The 25,548-nt window shown below is 33.9% G+C and overlaps 1 protein-coding gene across 3 annotated transcripts in view; it reads right to left on the bottom strand.

Moving 5' to 3' along the window:
- STAT4 (signal transducer and activator of transcription 4) overlaps positions 1-25,548 on the bottom strand; it is a 92,111-nt gene that overhangs the window by 22,379 nt on the left and 44,184 nt on the right. For all 3 annotated transcript variants that reach the window (XM_033112254.1, XM_033112257.1, XM_033112256.1), the window contains exons 4-14: positions 16,731-16,829; positions 14,459-14,551; positions 13,447-13,525; positions 10,685-10,770; positions 9,055-9,206; positions 7,280-7,438; positions 6,500-6,592; positions 3,076-3,135; positions 2,768-2,785; positions 2,587-2,680; positions 729-773 (exon numbers count right to left, since the gene is read on the bottom strand). In XM_033112254.1, coding sequence (XP_032968145.1) covers positions 729-773; positions 2,587-2,680; positions 2,768-2,785; positions 3,076-3,135; positions 6,500-6,592; positions 7,280-7,438; positions 9,055-9,206; positions 10,685-10,770; positions 13,447-13,525; positions 14,459-14,551; positions 16,731-16,829 — 978 coding nt within the window. The remainder of the gene's footprint in view (positions 1-728; positions 774-2,586; positions 2,681-2,767; positions 2,786-3,075; positions 3,136-6,499; positions 6,593-7,279; positions 7,439-9,054; positions 9,207-10,684; positions 10,771-13,446; positions 13,526-14,458; positions 14,552-16,730; positions 16,830-25,548) is intronic.

Here is a 25,548-nt window from a genome sequence, read left to right as displayed (position 1 = left end):
CATAGACATATGCCCTAGTATTTAGGCAAACTAAATTGATGATCTCCAAGTCCAGGATTTGACCACTGTATCATTTACTGACTCAAATGTGAACACTTGGACTGCATCCATTTGTTCTTTTACTCAATTCATTCAGTGAAATGCAAACCTTAGATATAAGAGCAAGGTAATTGATACCATAAAATAATAGGACTGTTTTTCACCTGTGATTTTCACATAATATGTTATGATGTTCGAGACTTCTTATCCTCTGTAAGAAAGGAGTGATTTAAAGATATTTTGTAATAATGGAGGATTGACTAAAGAAAGTATGGAACACCTGTAAAATGCAATACAATGCATTTAAATCATGTTCTCCAAGAGAATTTAAGGTTATGGAAAGGTGTTCACCTTACATTGTTACACGAAAAAAAAGCAGGTTATGAAACTGTGTGTGTGTGTGTATGTATTAAAGTAATGTATACATAGATAAAAGTCTAGAATGATGTGAACAAAAATGTTTATAGTTGTTTTCTTAGGAGAGTGTTATTATATGCAATTTCTATTTCCTCCTTTTTAAAACAAAATTTCTTATACTGTCGGCAATTATCAAGCTATACATTTGTAATCAGAGAAATATGAATTTGACTTTATATAGTAATATAAATAGGATAGTTTAAGAGCTTTGTAAAAATGAGATATTACAGAATTATTTCCTAAAAAAATTCTGTTGGAGAGAAAATTCCTACCTCATTTCCTTTGCTTCCAGCACTGGACTTCATTTCCTTTGGTTGCTTTGTAAAAGAAAAGAATAGATAGAGAAGCATGATCAGCTAAATATCGAGTTGGTTGTGCATATTATGGTGATTTTCTTGGCCACAATTTTGACAGTAACTCAGATGTCTTCTAATTCATGGAAACCTGCCAGAGCTGCCCACATTCAACAGGAAGGAGCTTCCTGTTTCACCTCATGATAAAGTTTAGAACTTTCATTGAGATAAGTGAGCAATTTGGCATAACATTAAGACAATATTTTGGAAAAAGGAAATCATGCAGGGATGTTTTAGAATTTAGTTAGCACTCCTTGTACTTGGAAAGTATCATCTGAGCTAAGCTGTGAAGATACCCAGTCCCCATGAAACCCAGTCTAACCCAGAGGAGAGGAAAGTAAATGATAGGGCAGGGTGCCAAATGGCAAAGTAAGTACTAGATAGCATGAGAGGAGAAGACTAACTGACACAAAAATGTTCATGATATGGATTATTTAGTTTAAAAAAGCAGAACGTTATATAGTATGTACAATCTGATCCCACTTTTAAAAAGTACATATATAGAGAGATGTATATAAGAAGAAAGAATGAAAACAAAAATAAGTATCTCAAGGTGGTGGGATTGTGAGTGATTTTTAATTTTAAAAATTTTGCTTGTCTGATTTTCTACCTTTACTTTTGTATTAAAAAGTGATTAAAGTTATTAGAAGATAATATATATGAAAATGGTTTGTCACTAGAAGAACACTGCAAAATCTAAGGTTTTGTTATTTTATATATTATACATGTTGGAATAAAGAGCTAGCCACTTTTTGGTATGTTCATCGTCCCTCCTTTTCCATGTGACTTTTTTGGAAGACAGACATCTCTAAGTTCAGGGCCTCTTACTGCTTTACTTATTAGCAAACATTGCCTATTATTAAAAATTCCTTGAGGATAGGAATTAAACTGAAGCCAAAAAAGTGCTCGTTATAAGAATGTATAATAAATGACTCCTCATTACATTTTATTTATTTAGCAGCCTCACCTGGTAGGGATTCAGTTAAAAAGAAATGTACTCTTCAATACTGAAGACCAAACAAACAAAAACAAGCAGCATTAATTTGTGTATGCAGATATCTTTCTGTTAATGTAAACTTTGTAACTTTTAAAAAAATAGATCTTTTGAGGCTAATTCAGTGCTGTCCCAACATTCAGGTGAGGTGCTTTTTAAGTGTTAACAAACCAGATGAGTAACATGTTTCCGGCAATTAAAGCAGTAGGGTGTTTGGGAATTTAAGAACTATGCAAAGAATTAGAAAGAAAGCAGGATGAGAACTCTAGGTTAAGAGGAAGTGGTAAAAACAAGAAGCAACAGGATGAGGCTGGGTCAGAAGCTTTCTAGACATGCCAAGACAAACTGTGTACAATTGTTATACCCAGGAACATCCTATTTACCCCCAAGCTAATTCTCCTAAAATGAAAGTGTCTTTAGCCAGACATGTTGTTATTAAATATTTCTTGGAGAGATTTTTAAAAAATGAGACCAGGAATGTCTATCCATTATAAGACAGACCACCTACCATTATCATCAAACTATACTGACCAATGACTATATATATTTAGGTACTACATCCCCATGGTTAAGAACTCAGACCTTCTGAGTTTAGGCTCAGTGTTCTTTCTACCATTTTTAATTCTTCAGTGATAGCATATTTTATTCTCAATATGGCCCTTAACCTCACATAAGAAATACTAAGGAACAATATACCTTGAGTTATAAGGCCCACTAGTAAAGATGTGCCTGATTTGAAAAAAAAAAAAAAGCTTGTATAATTTTACTGTTTAATTTACTCACCAAATGTCGAAATTCTACCGAGAGACTCCCATTAGAAGATTCTTCAATGGACATGGCTTTGACATGAGTTCCACAAAGGACAAATCTTCGATTGCTGGAGAAGAAATCTTAGTTATTTACATGGTCTCAGGTAATACATATTTACGATAACAGCAAAAAAATTCTAAAGTAAATGTCTTACCTTAGAGTTGAAACATTCCTGTAAAACCAAGAGGATTATTTAAAATGAGCTATTTAATAGTAAAAACTTTCTATGATATTTTAGAGAATAGTATATACAATTTCAATTAAGAGTTTATAGTTAAATTTTAAAATAAGTCTTCGTTGGAGTTCTGTTAAATGTTTGAACTTCAAAGTCAAATATTTGAATTACATCAATATGCAATATTAGGGAACTGAATTTAAAAGTTTGAAATTACTCTATAAAATAAGGACAATTGAAAAAAAAGTCTTACACTTTCATGTTTCAGAATGGAATTTGATACTTACTTGTCAATTGATGCTTTCACTTTTACCTGATAGTTTAGTTCTGGCAATTTTATTAGTAGTCTGGAAAGACACGTAAATAAAGAATCAAATATAAAAATTAAAAGTGCTAAAAACCTTTTTACATTTAAAGTTTTAAATATATTTATAGCATATACATATGAATCAAATTATATTATCTCCAGTTATATGTTAGTGTGTTTTTAAAATGTCCAATTCCATATTACTAATACTGACATCAGCCACATAATATCATATTGACAAACATTTGAGAAGTGTTTCCATATTGCTTCAGTTGATGTGTGTTGGGTAATACATTGGCTAGGTCAGAAAAATAGCTATACATTTTGGCTGAAGCCCAAATTTGGGTTAAATGTATACATTTTAAAAAAGTAATTTGCAAGTCTATTAATATAGCCCCATTTTATTCTCATATTATAAAAATACATTCTGCAAGCTTAGTAAAACTAAATGCTTTGATGATAACTCTTTTATGGTAAAAATACTGAGAGAGACTAGGCTTTTGGTAGAATATTGAAAATTCCCATTTAAATGCATTTACAATCTTTAAACATACTATATTTAAGTAGCAGCAAAGATGTTCATCATTTTAAAAGAACTAAATTCAAACAAACAAATGATTAAAGGTCAAAATAATAATTTCTTTAATTTCTTGTAAGCCCTTCCTTTTTTCTTTTGCTTTTCCCAACTCCTCTAAGTTGTATCCTCTGATATACCCTCTCTGTAGGTTCAGTCCAGTTTCAGAGATACTCGTTCAATCACTCACTCAATCATTTACTCATGCACTCATCCCAAACCTTGTTCGTTCACTCAGCATATCCTGAGCTCTTCAATACATCCAGTACATCCCTAGGTATTGGGATACTGGCATAGTGAACGTTGTGGAAGGTGAAGTGTGGACATGGCTATACATAAAAGGGAAAAGTCCAGCCAAATAGATGGAATATAGAGAATGGTGTTAAGCCACCGGTTGGTGTTAGAGAAATATAATCACAGTAATAGAAAGCTCAAGCAAAAAGGTGGGTAGAATGTAGCAAAAGTTCCTTAAAAGTCCTGTACAAAGCACAGGATTGTTTTTAGGGTTTGGAATATATGTGTGTAGTTGTTGGCAGCGAGTAGTGAGGAGGTCATATGAAATAAAGCAAGATGTGTTCCCTCTCTGCCTACCTCTCTATCCTACTTCAGGAAGGATCTGATTCACTGTAAGATGTAACAACTAATGGGAGTCCCATGTCACCACTCCCTTTGAAATAGAAGGATGCAATGCTATGGTAGAGAGGGGTGTAAGGGAAAATCTTGAATACCAATTAAAGGATCATCTATTAAGATAGTGAGGAACAGGGTACAGAGAAGAAAAATGGGGACTCAACAGTCAGGCAGAAGAAAGGGCAAAACACCCAAATGAGGGACTAATGGTCTTTGCCTCTTGCAATTAGTTCAAACAACACACAAGGTGGTACCCATTCAAGGAACTCTTTCACTCAGAACTCTTTTCTGAGAAATCCCTACTCATCTCTCTTTTTGTCCCAGAGAGCATCTTAGATTTAGCATATCGTCTATAGGGGTATCTCATAGAAAAGTAGGATGTCCACCACCCCTCTATCCTATTTCTCTTTAGTGTTACTATCTTCTGGGTTACATAGAGATGTGGGGATGAAGAATAAACAACTTTTGAAAATCATGAAATTTTAAAAGGGAACCTGGCCTCTGCCTTTTGTTTTTGGTTTTTAAGTCTTGGTGCAAAATTCACACAAAGGAAATAATCAAGAATTTCAAATAGGGTTTTGGAAATGCAAACTGAAGACAAATACCTCTCCTTTAAAAATGGAGTTCTGCAGTGATGGATATTAACTAAATTTGTGATGATCATTTTGCAACTTATGCTTTTACTATTAATAGCTCATGTATGTCAAGTCATTATACTGTATACTTAAAACTTACACAATATTGTATGTCAATTATACCTCAAAACAACAAAAAATAAAATAAAGGGGCCGGCCTGGTGGCTCAGGCGGTTAGAGCTCCGTGCTCCTAATTCTGAAGGCTGCCGGTTCGATTCCCACATGGGCCAGTGGGCTCTCAACCACAAGGTTGTCAGTCCGATTCCTCGAGTCCCACAAGGGATGGTGGGCTCTGCCTCCTGCAACTAAGATTGAACACAGCACCTTGAGCTGAACTGCCACTGACCTCCTGGATGGCTTAGTTGGTTGGAGTGCATCCTCTCAACCACAAGGTTGCCGGTTCAACTCCCGCAAGGGATGGTGGGCTGCGCCCCCTGCAATTAGCAATGGCAACTGGACCTGGAGCTGAGCTGTGCCCTCCACAACTAAGACTGAAAGGACAACAACTTGAAGCTGAACGGCACCCTCCACAGCTAAGATTGAAAGGACAACCACTTGACTTGGAAAAAAAGTCCTGGAAGTACACACTGTTCCCCAATAAAGTCCTGTTCCCCTTCCCCAATAAAATAAAAACAAATAAAATAAAATAAAAATGGAGTTCTAATAGTGATAGGGGTCAGGGACTGTATCATGGGACCCTACATCACCATCTACCACAGCACATTTGCCTCTTGTACTCTGGAATTCAGATTTTCAGAGGTGAACTCAGTGATTACTAATTTACAACTTTGGGCCCTGAAGGTTGAAGCATAATGAAAATCTTTGCAAGTTTGATCTCAAATTCTTTATTTTAAGTGTCATTAGGGAAAACTATACATTTTGGTTGCTCATGATAATAAAAAGGATCAAATTCATAGATAAAGCAAAAATAACACAAAAATCGTGCATCTTTAACTCAGGTACATAGTAAGTATATACTGAAAAACACACTGCTGAGCATTTTTGCAGAAAATCCAATAAACTAGTTGTTGGGTAATCACGGGGGAAGAATGTGCCACTGTATTTCCTGGATAGGATGTTTAAAAACTTCCATAATCTGTCCCTACTCTATCTTCGCAATTCTCTCTTCCTGCTCTCCAGGCTTAGAAAACAGATCCAGGAAGTCATTATTTCTAGAGTCTTACTCTCCTGCAATCCTGCTCTCCTTCCCCTCTCTGCTCTTCCCTTAAGGTCTTTCCTCACGGTGACCACAAGCTATTCGCCAGCCTCTTCAGTCTTCTCTCAAAGTCGGCCTTTTCAGCAATTAATCCCATGTTGCCCAATGCTGTGATTTCATACTTTCATGATAACATCCCTCATGTCGTCATCTTCATTGTCATACTCTTTACAAGCAGGGCCCTCATTTTAACATTGTTGTGCATGTTTACCACAGCTTAGAGCTGGGCATGCAGGAGGAAGCTCAATAAAGAAGAGTTGAACGAACGTCACAATGAGAGAAATTAGCCTTAATTATGCATGTCTGTGGCTCTATAAACATATGAAATGTTAGAACACATTCTGCCTACCTTAGCTTTACAGTGAACTGAATGAGAGTTTTAAGTACCATCGGCCTCTGAGGGTGGGTTGGCATGCATGGCTGTCGTTCAACCACAAATGAGCTAGATTAAAAGGAAATAAAGCTTGTCATTTGAAAACACTGAAAATATTGACAGGCTGAAAACCACAGAGGAACAGGATGCTGTCCTCTTATAAGGTCCAAATTTCCTACACTTAGAAGACAGTCAAACCTCCATTAAGCTCAAATCTTTCCAAAGACTTCTCATAAATAATTACCAGGAGATGGAGAAATGCCTAGAGAGTGCCCCTAAGTAACAGCAATAATTAATTCCTGATTGTTGCAATTGAGTCAAGAATAAAAGCCCCCGTCTATTTTTAACATACTAAACATAAAATAGAAAGTTAATTTTATGCCATTTTTGAACTAGATATTAGGATTTCTAGTACATTAAGATTTCTAGTACTAGTCTCCACCCTTCGTTCCTTGGATATGTACTTAAGAAATCCTTGAAATCTTCTTTTCTAAAATGTTGAAAAATGAAATTTAGGTGGGTGATGTGCTTGGCTCATGGAAAACTAAGTCAAGTTGTGGAGGGAAGTATTGTTGAAGAGTGAAGAATAGAAATGTTTTTGGAACTCTCTGGAGTTTTATTCACTTCACCCTGAGGTTCATTGTTTACTTCGCTACCACCCTCTCACCTTAACACCAAAACCCCAGCCAGCCTGGGTGTCCCTGCAACTCCACAAGACTGAGGCTACCATGAGGCATTTAAATGGATAACAATTACTTCTTAAAGAGGTTGTAGATCAAGAAGGTAACTCTTTCCAGCAGATGTGGTCTTTGCATCGGGATGGGATCACCTTCATATGTCATTTTGGTAGACTGCTCCTCTAATTTCTCCAATTGCCTTTTGAGTTGGAACAGACTTTCTGCCAACAGTGTAAAGCTATTGAACAGCAAATGAAAATCACAGATAGGTTTTCCACTTAATCTACCATTTTAACTATTAAAATTTTTAACGTATTAACTATTAAAATATTAAACTAATTAATCATTTAATTCCATAAAAGGTTAATGACAGTTCTTTATGTTTCTTCCTTAATCCATTTTTCTCTAAAATGCACAATACAATGTTAAATATTTTCAAGGATTTCTAATTTATACCTTCAGTTACAGGCAAGAAATTCCTTTTTAATCATCTTTTGTTTAAAAGACTATTAAACATACATATGTTAAGAATCTGGCACTCACTAAAAGACAAAGAAAGAGCAAATTTAAAACTTTAAAAATACATGATGTGAAAAATGTTATGTGTAAAAATACAGAAGAAGAAAACCAATATGAAATGGACTCCCTCCCCTCATATATGTTTTTTTATAAGCCCTAGATATTAGCCAAAAATTATCCATGGAGATCTCTGAAGAAAGGTATCTGCTTGGAATTTCACTCACTATGTGGTGATCTCACCTCGGGAATGGAGGTGGGAGCTTGGGCCAGAAGTCTAGGGAGGAGGAAGATTGAAATGGACACCGAAGGAACTTCCTGCTATAGAGGAGGCAGAATGTCTCAACAGACTTGATAAGTCCATTTGGCCCTGACAGCAGCTCTTTCTACTAAAAAGGTTATTCCCCACATAACACTGTGGACAGAACTGTCAACGCCCCATTGAATTTGATAGGAGCATCACTATCTGCTAAGTTCTTTATTGCTCCCTTTGTTGTTTATCTTGTTTTCATAATAACAGAGTACAGTGAGGTTAGAAAATCAATGTATCTCCCCAAGGAAAATCAATATGTTTTAAAAAGAGCCCAATCCCTTACTTTTTTTTTGAGACATATGCCTGGCAGAGCAGAGCTTTTAGTGTAAGTGTCCCCAATGACTACATATGTTTGTTGTATTGAATTATTCCATTTGAAAACAAATTCAGATTTCAGCTGATCATTTTTCTTCTTTTTCATTATACTTTCTAATATTTTCAATCAGAAAGTTTTATTTTTGCACTGATGAAGAAAAAAACCCTATAAACATTTTTGTTTCTCCAATACAAAGGATTGTATCCATATAGGATTTTATGTGTGCATACACAGAGAGGAGATGCCATGTTGTATTAGCCATTTGAGATTTTTCATTTAGATACTAAAATAAATTGCTTTGTTGACAACACAAACTGATATTTAATTCTGACATGTTAAGACACATTTAAAAATTGAGATATCATTTTTCGAGCTTTTGAAGCTAGTACTTCTTATAGAAAGCCTATTTATTGCTGGTTTCAAAAATTCATGAGTCTTACAAGATTGGTATATGAGAAAATTAAGCAATTCTTATGCATTCTATGGATTTCTAGAGATGCTTTCCATTTTCTCCTGAAAGGAATAAAAATTAAGAACATGTCTACAATTACATCTATGTTTTCAAATGTAGAGTTGCCCCCTGCTTATAAACCATCAATAAGCTGAATGAACTGAAGTTCTGGTCTAAGCCTGCATTCTCTGGCTGAACAACACTGAAGTTTTGTACTTCCTGTGGTTTTCACTAGAAACTAAAGTCAGTGCGTTTTACCAGTTTTGAAGCTGGTCGAGCCCATTATGAAGTGGACCTCCGATGCAGGCAATTTGCTGCCGCCTCTTCCAGTCCTGCAGCTCTTCTATTAGCATGCTGTTTATTAACACGTCCGTTTCATTTACTATTTGTGTCATCTTACTGAGGCCTTCCTAAAAACAAAGATGACTACTGAAAAGATTTTCATGAGACACCACGAAAGTCACTCACAATTTAACCTATGAAACAATTTACCTGACCTGGGAGGTAAAGGCTTGGTTAAAACTTTGACCAAATATTTCACCAAATACTACCACAGAACTGCCTTTTCAAACAATTCAATTATTACAATCAAATAAAGTCATGAAGAAAAAAGCATGACTACAGTTAATATTCTCTTAATATCTCATAACATCATTTAGTATATATGTTGAATTTGTAACTCCTGTAACAATATTGAACCTTGTAGTCAGTCATAAAGCCATATATCTGCTTTTTAAAAAGGCATTTATAAATTGAATTTATATTCTTATAAATATGTTTATACATATATTATAAAATGTATTGATTAAAATTTGAGCCTTTCTGTGTTAGTTTTTATTAATACTTTATCTGGGTTTTGGGAGGCATAGTGAATGAAGGATAACTTTTAAAGGCATAGGAATTAGAAGATGTGAATTTCTACCCTGGCTTTGCCATAACTATGCAAATTTAGATAAACCATTTAACTTTGCTAGAACTTGGTCTTCTGATCTGTACAATCTGGAGGCTAGACCAAATTATTTCCAAGGTTCCTTCTCTCCTTAAAATCTTATTTCTGAAGTTGAATAAGATGGTATGCATAAAACATATAGTACAGATTTATTATGCATTAAACATTAAGTTTATCTTGGATTAACTATCTTATCTGTATGTTTAAAATCTGACATATAACTGTTTAAGTTTATGATTTAGGGTAAAATAAATTTTACACTTATTTGTGCTCACACAAATTCCTGCATACAAAATGGAGCCGAACTTTTGAAAATATTGATTTATCAGTGACTGGTTAAATTTCAACAGCATTTATTTTCAAGGAAAGGTAGAAAAGTTAAATAGAGATGTTTCCCTTCTTTTAAAATATTTCATTGGGCCAGAAAAAAAGGTCTCCCTCTCCTTGGGAGGAGGTCAGATTGAATATATTCAGTTGTCAATAAACTATTCTGAAATCTAGGAAATTACTTAGCACAATGTCATTTTCAGCATAGAAACTGGAACATTTATTCTCCCAAGAAAATTTTGGTAGTTGTCAAGTAATATTTTAATTATACATATGTAGTAGAACCCATCTCAGCATATTAAGTACAGCAACTAAAACAGTCATATCTGAAATAACGGCAATAAAAATCGGGTAAAATGTTCACCTTGGTGTTAATGATTGCTACGGTAAATGTACCACATAAGCAAGATAAATAGACTCTAGATCTAGAGTTCCAGTTCTGTAAACTTAGAAACATGGCAAACAATATGGTACTTTTCCTGGAAACATTGCCGTTTATTCATTCAGCGTGAATGTAACACACGAAATCTAAGAGCTTGATTCTTTTCAGTAGGACTAGATGTAAGAAAAGGAGAAAACAGGCAAAAGCCCAAGTTAAAGTTCTTCACTAACCTTTCTCTTGAAGTCGAGGCTGTTGAGCATTTCCTGCAGGGTCAAAACTTCCTGACTCATTAGGGCATTGTTCTTGTCACCCTGATCTGCGGAAGGAAAAGAGATCAGATTTAGAGTCCTCTCCAAGACGAAGCTCTCTGTCCTGAAAGCAAAGTCTATTGCAGTCACCCTCCTAAGACCTTAAGATGCAAATGCCTAAATGAGGCAATTAGATATGAGGTGGCTATAAGTCTATTTATTTGGCCAGGAAGGATTACATCCAAACAAAACCGCGCCAGAGAGGAGCTCTCTATTTTAAAGACTTTGAGAGTAGACCATTCTTCACACCAAGTTCCTTTTGGAAGTGGGGAGAGAGGAGGTAAAAAGCTTTTGTAATGGATTCCTTATTAGATACCTATACATTGACAATAACCTGGGTTGGTTGGCATAAGTAGAAAAGGAATGGGGCCTCTCTTTGTGCCCATCATCAAATCATAGCTGACTCCTCCTGGTGCCTTCATCCACCCCTTCCTGCTCCACCTTACACCCAGGAGTTAGGAAACTGCCTGGTAGAGTTACAGTTTTATCTACTTGGTCTCATGAACTAATAATAAAGACTAAATTCCTTGCTTGCCCTTTTTTCTTTGCAAAATACTCTAGCCTCACAGTAAAGCTAGAAGTGGGAAAGAGTTGCAAAATTAAAAAAACAAAAAAACAACTCTGACTAAAAACAAAACAAAACAAAAACTTATCCTCTTAAATGGGAGATGTGCAATAAAAATTGTATTATTTAATTTGAACACTGAACTTTATTGGTATATAGCAAGTGATGGTCCCCACCAACCACTCATGTCTATGAAAAGTGAAGATTGGGAATGCTGATCTGACTTGTGTAACTGTGAAAAAGATGCCGCAGAGCAACATTGTGCCACATTTCTCTACAAAATAACCCTGATCTCCAAGGAGTCATTCTGGGTTGTTTTAATTCCTAAATTCACTAACTCCTAGATCCCATTATGTGGCAAAATCTTGCTTCTATAGCATTTGACCAACTCAAAACTTCATTAGCTAATACTTTCCAGTCTTCACTAGCAAGGATATAACTTGTTTCCCATGTATCTTTCATTTAATTTCACTTATAACCAACAAAATACTTGTTGATTTAAGTGATAAAATGATTATTTTTATTCTTCATAAATGCCCATGGAGTACTGAAAGATATTAAATTAACTCTAATTGTGATATATTAAGTTGAAAAGAATTTTATTGTTTAATGTACTTTGTTGTATTCTAATTCTTAAAATTGATAGTGCACATATGAAATTTGGGATTAAGCTTCTTTCAATGAACTGGAGTACTTGATCAAATTTGCAGTTCTAAATCTTTTTAGAATTGGATCCCTTTGATAATCTGATGAAACCCATGTTTGTGCCATATCTTCTGAAGGAAAAACCTACACATATAGTTTGAACATTTTATATAACATTTCATGGGAGTCAAGACATCTTGAAGATAAAAAAAAAAAAAAAAAGATATCCGGAAGATGTCAGAAGAACATGTCATTCCTCACCTATGCCAGGAAAAACAAGTTTCCTAATATCCTCTCTTTTAAATCTTAGATGAAAAGTTAAGCATTTGATCAAAGTCATCCATACTGCCTTCCAGGTAAATTTTAATAGCTAACATTTCAATAGTTAAAGATGATTCTGTAAATTAAATTTTTATATTCAATTTTTTTAAAAATTACTTTAAAATAATTTTAGAATTTCAAAAAGTTGCCAAAATAACAGTTTCCATGTATTCTTCCTCTGTCTTACATAAGCATAGTACAATGATCAAAGCCAGTGAATTATCATATTCACTGAATTCATACAATCCTATTAACTAATCTAGACCTAATTAGAATTTCTCCAATCGTCCCACTAATTGCAACACATTTTAAACGATCCATTATTACTAATAAACCTTTTTTGACTACTTGTAAATCTTAAACCTAGTAAATAGTCTCATTCTTTCCTTCAATTTCTTAAAAAAGCATTTAATTGTAAACAACTTCAATGTTTAATCATGGAGATAGTCAAATAAATTGCATTGTCCTTACATTTTGTCATTTATACAATTATTGAAATTATATTTTGAAGATTTTTTATGATATGGGAAAATACCAAAAATAAGACTTTGAAATTCAGCACACAAAACTATGTACAAAATGGTCTCGATATTTTTCAAATGACTAGACATTATGTATTTGAACATATAGGAAAAAGGCTGGAAGGAAATATACTAACTTTTGACAGTGTTTATCGGTAGACAGAGGAATTTTGTGTGATTTTTAATTTTTATTGCTTTTGTCTATTTTCCAAATTTCCTACAGTGAATCACATTTCTACTTTATAATTTTTAAAAATTACATTAAAAAATCACCTAGGGATGATATTAGTAATTTCCTGATCATATTAGGCAATTATTATTATTCTTTATAGTTGTAATAATGGTATTTCGCTTCTATAGGAGAATGTTCTTAGATTGGGGAGCTGCATGCCAAAATAGGGGTGATTTCTCAAAATTTACTTAAAATTGGTTGGTAAAAAAATATATTTATACGAAAAAGGAAAAAAGGAGAAAGCAAAATAAATACTCCTCTCCTGAAACCTCCCTTTAAAAAAAATAAAAAACTCACTTAGGAAAGCAGATCAATTTATCAATTCTGTCAGTAAAGAAGAAACCCTAGTCATGTTGCTTTTATGTCCCTATGTAGAATTCTAGATGAAACAAAAACTTACCCATCGTCTGAATTGTTTTATACCTGTAGTCAAATTCATCTTGCAGGTCTTCTAAATATTTGGTGTCTTGTTCTGTCATCTTTTTACAAAAGAAAACATACTGCCTCAGTTGTTTCAATTAAGCGTGTCAACGAAACATCATCAGTATTTCAAAATACACTGTTTGTGCTTCCCGTTTCCAGTAATATCCTAGACTAACTGTATAGAACCTACATTTCTAAAGAGCTAATTCCCATGAAAGTTGAGCAACACTGGAAGAACCAGACTGAATTTGCTCTTCCACTTTCTCTTCGTGATTGGAAATCTTTCAGCATTATGCCTTTCATTTCTCAATTAGTTCCAAATGCTACTAATGGCTTTTTTATTTACCTGAGAATATGGATACTTTTCCCTTTTAGTTCCATATAATTCTGTATTAATGTACCAATTACCATTTTGTTTAAAGTCTCCATTCTAATCGGCTGCAGTTTATGACAATTCTGTATAATTTGTTTCTTCCTTTTTACTTCTTAGGGAAAAAAAAAAATCTGTGCTTCTTTCCTGTCTCCTGTTTGTTTCTGTCTCTGAGATTTTCACTTTTTTCTTTTCTAAACCTGCTGATGTTTTTTTGTTCAGGCATAACAGGTATTAAGTGTCAAGATCTGGGCTAGAGACTTTTCATATTACCTCATGCAGCCCTCACAACAATCCTACGATGGTGGTTATTCTCACTTTTACAGATGAAGAAGCAAAGGTTCCGAGATGTGAGGTAACTTACTTACCTGAGGCCACATAGCTTCCCAGTGATAGAGTCTGATGGGGAAGCCCCAGTCTCTAGTAATTGAAGTTAAAAATCTCCCCCAAAAGAAATCTTTTCTAACATAAACATAGTGTGTGTGAGAGACATTTATCTTATTAACAAATTGTCCTACGATTTCTGTATCCATTAACTTTGGGCACATAGGAGAAAGGTGCACAGATAGTTGGATGGGGATAATAGTTAGCCTTTCTAGGTATCTGTAAGATCACTCACCTGCACGCTGTTTTTAATGGCAGCCACTTTGTGCTCCACATTCCTCTGTCTTTCTGAAACTGAAGAGCTTTGTAAGGATTTCTCCAGAGGTCCCTGAAAAAAGAATGTTTTGAAATTTCAGTGATGTTGATAAAAAGGTTTATGATGAATGTAATATACTTTGTAGTATATGTGGTATACTTTGAACTGAGGTTTGGATCAATATGATATGAAATAATCTATAGCCATTAAAAATCATGCTGTAGAAAAATATTTAATGACATACAAGTAATATTAAATTGTTAAGAAATTGAGAAAATGTGTATACATACAGAAGGTGCTAAAAATGTATACACATTGTAAGAAAGAAAAAAACTATACTAAAATTGTAATACCCAATATATACTAATAACAAAAGATGAATACAAGTCATGTGTATAATTTTTTTGGCACCCCCGGTATTTATAATATGTGGAGATATATATATATATATGTGTGTGTATACATATATATATATACACACACACACACACATATATATGTATATATATATATACACATACATGTATACACATATATACATACATATAGTGAAATTACAGATGATTTTATGGTTTAAATTTTTTTCCTAATTTTCTATAATAGACCTACATTACTTTTGAAATTCTGTAAAAGTAATATATGTAATTTAAAAATTAGCATAGTGAAACTACATTAAGTTAGACTTAAATTCAGAATTTGGGATGATGAATCTGCCAGGATGAGATTTATTTTTACACTAGAACAAAGGAAGTTTACTAAAGAATATGTAAAAATGCTAGCCTAGTTAAATAGAAAGGCTAACCAGCTTCTCCAAGCACCATTTCTTGGCCACTCTAATAGTCTGGCATTGAGTGTGCTCCTTAGATGTAAAGTTACCCAGATATTTAGAAATGCGAGTTACTGATGTCAACAATCCCTTTGCCTTACACTTGGGTAGGGAGCCAAGGTTAGAAAGGTTGATGACTTGGCTAAGATCCACAGCAAATCAGTGGTGGAACCTCAAGTGGGACCCATTTCTTTGACTGGCAATTGACTACCTTGACTTCAATTACACCCCATTCTTCAGATTGTAAAGCTTTTGAAAATATTCCCTCTCTCTGATTTTGGCCTCCTTTATTTGTGTATTTATTGAAATTTACAAACCAGTGCTTCTTTTGTGATAGTGGTGGGTTATTTGCAGAGTGACTTTGATGAGCATCTACTCAAATAAACTAGTGTTTCTAATTTAACTGATAGCTAACATTTGAAGGGAAACACACACACACACACAAATGATAAGAGAGAAGAGGGATACAAGAAAGGATAGTTGAGAATATACATGAGCATATATTAGTAGTAGCATCTTAATATTACCCCACAAGCACTGAATCAAACTATATTTACTTTAGAAAATTTCTATGCTTTAGATTATAAATTAAATAAAAATACCATACTTCTTCTTCATCTAAAAAATAAGAATAGCGAATTGTTAAAACTTCATACTTCTCCCAAAACAACCATAACCTGACAATAACTAAACCTGAAAATGTTTAATAGTTAAAAAAGATACTTTTCTTGGACCTTCAAAAATCAATATTGTGGTGTGATTTATTAAATTATGGAAGACGTCATTTGGAAAATTGATTGCTTACACACTCTTCTTTTTATAAGGATTAAATGAAAATGTATTCATTAAGGATTTCATTTATTCCTCTACTTGTCTTTGATGGACATCCTGAATTCATTCAGAATAGTGGGATAAAATATGGAAGGGCAAATTACATTCAAGTAATCAATAAGCAAGTATGTATGGAGTTTCTATAAGGTAAAATTCCTTCTTGAGGAGTAGTTTGGACTTCTGGGGTAGGAAATCAGGCATACTGAAGGGTTCTGAAGATCAATCCCTGAGGATAAATATGCCAAGAGAAGCAGAGTCCAAACAGTTGTTAGGAATTGAGTTAAGAGGTAGTTACTATGTTCCTGAACCAATATTGTAAGAACATGGACCAGAGTGTGACCAGTGGAAATAGAAAAGAAAGTATAGATAGGATTCAAGAAAAAAATAACCTCTGGCAAGACTTGGTAATTATTTCAACAAGGAGCGGAGAAAAGGATCACTCAAAGATGATCCCTAGACCTTGGTTACAAGGGACTGGAAGGATGATGGCACCATCAACAGGTAGAAGAAGCTGGTTCGAAAGAAAGCAAGAATTTCTGTTTCAGAAAAATGGAGTTCAAGGTGATTACAAGATCAAAGTTCAGAAAATATTACCTGAATGGGCATGTTGGCTGCAGCCAATATTCTCCTCTCTTCCCTTAAACAATTTGAAATAACCACAGCTACATGCATTGGATTTCCATGAAATTTTCCCTAAAGAAAAAGTAAGCAAAAACAACATAAAAACCTAAATATACACATTATAAGGAAATATCACTATTTGCACATTTAAAATAATCTAGTAAGTATAAAAAATTATTTAGGATTTGTTCCAGTAATCTATTAGATAGCCGCAGAAACTTACATTGTGAATGTAGAATCCTATGTGGCTTATTGCTCAGTCTTTAAAAATCATTCTTAATAATTAAAATAGTTCTTGAGCACCTCTGTAGGAAAGGCCCTGCACACACACTCAGGCGGATCAGTTTATTTTAGGCTTAGAATAGGTTTCAGGTAAATGAGTTACTTCTTTATAAATTATTATGAACCAGGATGGTCCCAGCCGGTTACTTCTTAACTCTGTGCTTCATGATATGTGTAAAATATTTCTTTTGGTCCCTGTTTGGTGTTGTTCGTGTCGACTAGCTCATACCTATATCAGTTTACTCGAGTGAAACTGTCACACATTTCAGCAACAATATTTTATGACATCTAAGCATATACTTTTTTTTATCACCAATACAAATGCTGCAGATATTGTAAATTGACACCTCGTGGACGTAACTCAGCCATTAGGTATGTGCTGTAAGTGAAAATATTGCGATCCCTTCAGAGGGAGCAAGTTACTACCCACAGTTGCCCTACTGTCCACTACTGAGTGTCCCAAGCACTCAGTTACCTCACCTGCCAGGTCCCTGTAGCTGTCTGTTTTTGGTTTACAAGACTAATTCCAATAACACCATCATTTTAGTCACAGCATTAAACTTCTTTGTTATTAGACTTTTTCCAAGGCAGGACCAACAGGAAGCACAATAAATGTAGACAAATGCATTTATTTAGTTTCCTCCTACCATCCCCTCCGAAGGAGTTGCTAATTATTCGTGAAATGGCCAAAAGGTCAACAGCAGAAAAAATAAAACAATCCACAAAGTGGAAAATTAACAATTAAATAAAAGTAGATTATACAGACCAGTAAACCAAAGGGTCTTTCTAAGATAGAAATGAGGTTATTGGTTGTAAATATTTTTATGACCTTGACTGCTGCCACAATTTTGTTAGCTGATACACGTTAATTAGCACGTCTATTTGCAAAACTAGGTAAACACCAAGTGTCTGAGTTCCTGCTCTTCTATGTTCTACAGATTTCAAAACTTTCACCCCCCCCAATCAGAAAGCTCAAAAGAAAAAAAAATGAATTGACAGAAACTCAAAAGGTAAAGAAATGAAAATGATCCTACTTAAAAACAGGGATACCACATTTCTGATTTCTGCATGCTGACAATTTCAGATTCTTTTTACTTAAAATTTGTTCCTGTTAATTTTCCCATTCGTTATTTTTTCCCTATACCTTCCATTCAACTCCCCATGGAAAGCTTTATTTTCTTATGTTGCCTTTATTTTAAAAATATTTCATTGATAAAAATAAAGCGTTTCTTCTAGGACTAATTTGGAGGCTCTCTTATTTATGTAAACTTGAAAACTTTCCCCATCCAAGATCAGGAGTTTCTCCAAGACCCCAAGAAACACCATTATTTGTGTTTGTTTTTTTTTCACTGTTATAGGAGTTATTGGTTGTTGATCATTCAGATACTATCAACATTTCTCAGCTCTATTGTGTACACTTTTTCATTTTCCTTTCCTACTTAAATTTTTTTACCTTCCCTTTCAGATTTAGTTTCTTCCCATGTTTGTAAGGTTAAATCATTCATTTTATCCTCTTTATGAACAAACAGTTACCATTGTTTTCATCCAGACTATCTTTGCATTTTCCTTTTGTATTTTTCCTAACTTAGTCTCTTACTTATATGTGTAAAACAAAAACATCTTATGGAAAATGGATGATTTTCACTATAGATTCAAAACCAAATTAGCACTTTTTATTTTTGTAATTATCAAAGATGCACTCATGTCCACTTTTCAGTAGTTACCATATATGGACCTCAAAAATAAAAATAACGAAAAATCAAAAACAAAAACACCCCTAAATGTGTATTGGTGGAAGGAAAGAAGTGAAAACCAGAGAAAGAGAAACTGTCCACTTTCTATTGCGTGTCTGTCTCTCTTATGTATAATTATTGCATATATCCTCTACTCTCTGGCTTGTCTTTTCATTATCTCATAGTGTCAACGAATGGAAGTTTTTAATTTTAATGAAGTCAAATTTATTAATTCTTTCCTTTATAGCTAGTGCTTTTTATGATTTAAGAAATCTTTCCCTAGCCTGCAGTCATGGAGGTTTTTCCTGTACTATCTTTTTAGTCTTTATAGTTTTGCCTTTAATTTTAATTATCTTGGAGCTTGTTAATAATGAGAGGTCCCTTTCACTATTTTCTAGATGGATGCTCAGTTCCAACACTATTTACTAAACATTTGGTTCTTTTGCCACCGCTCTGCTGGGCCAACTCTGTCATAAATCAAGTATCCATATATGGATGGGTTTGCTTCTGGACCCCATTCCATCTTATGATTCTGTCTACCTCTGCTTTATCAACGAACTGTCTTAATTACTAGAGCTTCAAAATAGGCTTGATGTCATGGAGAATAGGTTTTGTTTTCACTTCCATATAAGTTTTAGAACCAGCTTGTCAAGCTACACACGCACAACCGTATTGAGAATTTGAATGGCACTAAATCTTTAGATACATTTGAAAGACTTGGTATCTTTATAATTGTGTTCTAATTCATTTATTTATGTTTTCTTTAATGTCTCTCTATTGAACATTATAATTTTTTACAGAGATCTTACACATTTTTGATAGGTTCATTTCTATGTAGTTGGTAGTTTTGATAATGGAATGCATGGTATCTTTCTTTCTTAATTGTTTTTGCTGGTATATAGAAATATATTTGACTTTTATACATTGATTTTGAATTTAGCAACTTTGTTAAACTCTTCTTTACCCTAATAATGTATTTATAATATCTCTTATCATTCTAAAAAATAATTTGTAGATTCTTTTGGATTTTTTGCATATACAAATCATAATATGTATAATATTATATAAATATTGATACAATTTTTCTTCCTTTTCAATCATCTAATTTCCATCAAGATTTTACTTTCATCCTCAAGATTTATTTAGAAATGTATTGATCAATTTCCAAACATAAAGATTTTCTATTTATTCTGTTTTTTTTTACTGATTTTTTTTTTTATAGATTTCAAAATTCTGATCAGAATTGATATTCTGAATGATTTCAATCACTTAAAATTTGTTGAGGCTTACTTTGTGGCCCAGCATATGGACTATTTGTAGATGTTCCATGTGAATTTGTAAAGAATTTGAATTCTGCAGTTGTTGGGTGAAATGTCTTATACAAATTCATTAACCCAAGCTTGCCAATTATCCTTGCTGATTTTTTGCTTGATTAATTTTATCAGTTATTGAAAGAGGCATGTTAAAATCTATTTTGTGAATTTTCTCCTTGTGGTTCTGTCAAAACCATTCAGATTTGTTATATGTTACTAGTGAGTCAAACCTTTCATTACTATGAACTGACCTGTATCTCATAATGTTTTTTGCCTTTAAGCAAAAATGTAAACTTAGAATTTTATCACTTAGAATTTTTATTTTATCCTATTGAAAGAATTCTTTTGATTTATTTCAACACATAAATATTTAAAATCACATATCAGTATTATGCATATAAAAGTGTAAATATACGTGAAATAAATTGGTTGATGTATTCCTAAACTTCATATATTTAGAATTCGATTTTTCTTATCTTAGATTCATTAGCATCCATATTTTTCCACAAAATAATGTGCCCTGAACCATCAAGAATGTCCATGATATAGCATTTCTTTAAAGTATGCACAACTATCATCTCCATTCTGTAAGTTTTGATGTTGGCATTTTTTTGATCTTGTCAAAAATTCTCAAAAGAAAGTTTTAGACAAGAACCAGGACTCACATTCCTCCTGCGATAGTCCTTAAATGGTTTGTTGTCTGAAGCATTGAGGGGTTATAGTGATCTAATCATGCCGTCATCATTAACGATCACATCACTACACTTTTAGGTGAAATTATTATTTAGCTGTTCAGATACATGTCCATAAAATCATTGAGAACTAGAATATATAATAGGTTCCCAGGTATCTATTCCAGAGCACTTCTAACCAGTCTTCTATCAGTTTAACCATCATCCATACTATTTTGGCTCTCCACTCCCAATAATGAAGAAGTTCTTATTCTGAAACATTGTTTTACAGTTTAAATTAAATATGGTAGTAACTTCAGCAATTAGAAGTTAGGCATAAGATTACAACGATACACTGCTTTTCATAACCCAAACTCATACTCTTGATCCCTTTAAAGATCCTTTTGCATTGACAGTATAATTTTAAGTCTTGTCAAAGAAAGCCAATCCCCCTTCCTATTTGATTAAACACATATTTTAATTTTTGTTCAATGGCATCATGTTGGAGGTTAAGTTCATTCTGTTCAAAATCAGCAAGAAGTCTCTGATAAATAGATGTTTTATATCTCAATGATAGCCCTGTGCAATGCATGATTTGTTTACTCCAGCCTTCTATATTTTTGAGATTTCCTTCACCAATTGTGAGGAATTTGATAATTTATCTTGCCGTTGTTGCTTTGTGTATGATAGGCAATCCCTTTGCATGAATCTCAGTAATGAAATGTAACACAACTTCTACTTGTGGGCATCTTTTCCCTTTCTTATATCTTATAAAGCACTATATTGTCGATTTCCAAGAAAATGTGGAATTTAGGGTCATCTGTCTAGTGATAAATAAACTTATACCATGATGATTTGTTCCCATCCCATTCTGCATACATAATAACTATTTGCTTCAATCCTGAATCATAGTGTATAGTGACAATACTTTTAAACAGCAATTAAACTCAACAAGTGTTGTACCAACAGCGTACATAAGTCAATGGAAGTGACAATGACATGAATAGTTGTGACCCAATTTCACATCTCAGTCAGTGACAATGACATTGTGATTGCCACCTGACAATAGCAATTAAGAGATGCTATCGATTATAAGATGCAATTTGATTTCAGAGATGTTAAAATGTGGAAAAAAGGTGTCTTGGAACCAATGGATATGCTGGTTTATTCTTTTTGCTACTTTTTGCTAAAATCATTGACTTTCCTTCAAATTCCTCTTCTGCTGTCCTGTCATCTAATTTCTAAATTTGACTTGTCACTAAAGAGTGACTAGTTCATCTGCTCTTTTTCTCCCCGATGATCTGATGAATACCAGTCAGAGGTAAATGACCTGAAAATGTTTGTTTAAAATAATCTCCTCCATTCAGGTGGCACAGAATCTGAGATTTCACAACTAGACAGTCACTCCTTTGAGTTCTTTTCCCAAGGATCCCCTTTAAAATGCAAACACATGAGGAAGAGGTAACTCTACATTGAATTTCTTCTACATTGTGAAAGATTTGCCAAATGCTATTCTCTGGCTGCAGTGAACTGGCAACTCCAGGATAAAAGTAACGAGTCCCAGGACAAATAAATGGAGAAGTTTCAGGAAAGCCTTGAAAGGGTGACAGTAGTAACCAAAGGGGATATAAGATTCTGAATAAACATGTAATCAACAAATGTTCTGAGCTTGGGTTTCTCCAGAATCTGACCCTGAGACAAGGATTCTAGTGCAAGAAGTATAACTGGGAGTCGATCCCAAAAAACAGTCATGAGAATGGGCAAGTGAGACAAGGAAGAGAAGAAATCCAATAAAGGGTGTATTATCAAGCCATTGGTTAAGATGGTCAGGAAGCCAGTGTAGACATGTGACTTAGAATTATCTACCCAAGGGCTTCGGGAACTGGAGTATTTTTACACCAGCTCTTGTGGTCATTAACCCTGAAGCAAAAAGATGCAGATCCTGGCACTTATAAGTCCACTTGGCTAAAATGATGAGGCCCCAGGGGATGTGGTCAGGGCATCCCCCACCTCTGCTATACCAGCCCTTTCCTAACCTTAGTTTTAGGTATTTTTTACTTATCTCTTTTTTTAACTATTTACAACCATGCTGTACTCAAATGTTGATATTTCTTCTTTTATAGTATTTCTGGGATATGAAGCTATTGTCTCCAATTACAGAGCAAAATATTTTCATTCCAATTTTTACTGGCAATCTGCTATTTACTGCATGCTTCTGGTTGCCAACTAGCTCTCTCCCTTTTTATTATCCCAAATACTGCTGTTAAATTGTTTTTATCCTAGCCCCTTACCAGTATCAAACACATTGGCCAGTTTCTACATGACAACAGTCTCACTTCAGCCTCTTATTTCCTTCTCTTTGTCCTGAGCACACACATTTTCTTAGTGATTTTTACCTAATGTTTCTTCATAAGAATCATAAGGATACGTCTACTGTGGAAAAAAAAAACAAAACAGCAAATTGAAGAAGAGCTGATCTAGTTGTTTTAAGGCTGATTTAGATATAGAATGATCAGTCTAATAGATTTAAAAAGCAATTATCTTTCTGGATAATTAAATCAACAATGAGATACCACTACATATCTATCAGAAAGGCTAAAATTCAAAACACTGACAACACCAAATGCTGGGGAGGATGCACAGCAACAGGAAATTTCAAATGGTACAGCCATTTTGGAAGAGAGTTTGGCAGTTGCTGAAAAAGTTAAAAATATTCTTACAATACAATCTGACAATCTTAGGTATTTACCCAAATGAATTAAAAATGTGTGTCTACAAAAAAACCAGCATACAAATGCTTACAGCAACTTTAGTCATAATTATTAAAACTTGGAAGCAACAAAGATGTCCTGCAATGGGTGACTATATAAACAATCTGTGCTATATCTATGTGATGGAATATTATTCAGTGATAAAAAGAAATGAACTATCAAGCTACACAAACATATGGAGGAAACTTTAAAAAGATGTTGCTAAGTGAAAGAAGCCAATCTGAACAGGGTACGTACTGTAAGACTATGTCCTGTAAGACTATGGAGGCAGTCAAAAGATCAGTGGTTGCCAAGAGTTGGGGGGGGAAAAGAGAAGGGTAAACAGGTGGAGCACAGGGGATTTTTAGGGCAGTGAAACTTGTCTGCATGATACTGTAATGGTGGACACGTGACATTATGCATTTGTTAAAACCCACAGAACAGTGCAACACAAAGAGTAAACCCTAATGTAAACTATGGACTTCATTTAATAATAATATATTATTGGCTCATCAATTGTAACTAATGTACCACACTAATGCAAGATGTTAATAATACCGTGTTTCCCCGAAAATAAGACCTAGCCGGATGATCAGCTCTAATGTGTCTTTTGGAGCAAAAATTAATATAAGACCCAGTGTTATTTTACTATAAGACCGGGTCTATAATATAATATAATATAATATAATATAATATAATATAATATAATATAATATACCGGGTCTTATATTAATTTTTATTCCAAAAGACGCATTAGAGCTGATGGTCCAGCTAGGTCTTATTTTCGGGGAAACATGGTAGGGAAAACTTTGGTGGGGGCGAAGGGAGAGGCTAAGAAAGTATGTGGGAACTCTCTGTACTTTCCACTCAATTTTTCTATAAACCTAAGACGGCTCTAAAAAATCAAGCCTATTTTTTTAAATTGTCTTACTAAAGTCACAGTTCTTACATATCCTTATGCTATTCCTTTTGCCAGGAATGAACAAAATCAAATGAATAGAGTTGCCTGCCTCTCTTGTTTAGTTAGCATTAAATTCTCTCATCACCCTAAGGTTTTCTTGATAAAAGAGAAGTGGAGTATAGATTGTCAATGGATAAAAATGATTAATGAATGCCCCATTTCTATTTATACTGCTAATAAAACATTCATCTCAAGACAAAGTAGCTAAAACTTAACTGCAAATTAACTTTAAATTAAATTAACATTAACTTTAAATTAAGAGAAGATACTTCTTAAAGTCATCAAGTATGTCTTCTACAAACAGTATATTTCCTAAACCATGTTCTATGCCTGTGAGGGCTTAATTCATCCTAGACACCTGCTCTGTGAAGCAGCTGGAGAGCTTGCTGTATAAAGTCAGAGGACTTGGGCTTGCAGTTGTTACTAGCTGTGTGACCTTAGGCAAGTCACTTTTTAACTCTCATTACTTTAATTGCCCTTCATTAGTCAGTTGGGATAATAATACTTGTCATTCATCATAGAGTCATGGTGAGGAGCATGCCAGACAATTGAGAAAGAGTTTTGTAACTTGTAAAGCACTCTATAAATATAAGAAGCCTGCTATTTTGCCTCATCGGCGTGTTAGGAGAGTTTGAAGCTCATAAATGGTAAATTGATAAAAACAGAAGATAAAAATCTTCCTATTAGTTTCACAGAAATGACCAAAACTAATTATAAAGCTAATGAAGACTGAACTGTGTTCCAGGAAATATATTTATATAAATATAAAAGAAACTCCAGGAAAAAGAAGATATGTATTAGGGGTTTTCAAAACATTAAACAGTGGGGACTTTCCTGGCATTTCTTTAGGACTAACCCGCATAGGCACACAAATACACTAAAAGCTGTGTTGAATAAAAAATTAACCCACACAAGCTAGCAATTAAAAATAATAACACAGTCTTCTCATTTGAGCATAATTCATATTATCTTTGGAAGACAATAATTAACACTACACTTTCTACACATAGAAAAAGGCCTGGGAGGGAACATGTCAACATCTCATTAATGACCATGCTTGGGGAAATGGGATTGGGGCGTG

Source organism: Rhinolophus ferrumequinum, chromosome 8 (genome assembly GCF_004115265.2).
Source record: "Rhinolophus ferrumequinum isolate MPI-CBG mRhiFer1 chromosome 8, mRhiFer1_v1.p, whole genome shotgun sequence".
Lineage (NCBI taxonomy): Eukaryota > Metazoa > Chordata > Mammalia > Chiroptera > Rhinolophidae > Rhinolophus > Rhinolophus ferrumequinum.
Note: the sequence above shows the minus strand (reverse complement) of the source record. Positions and strands in the feature narration are given on the sequence as shown.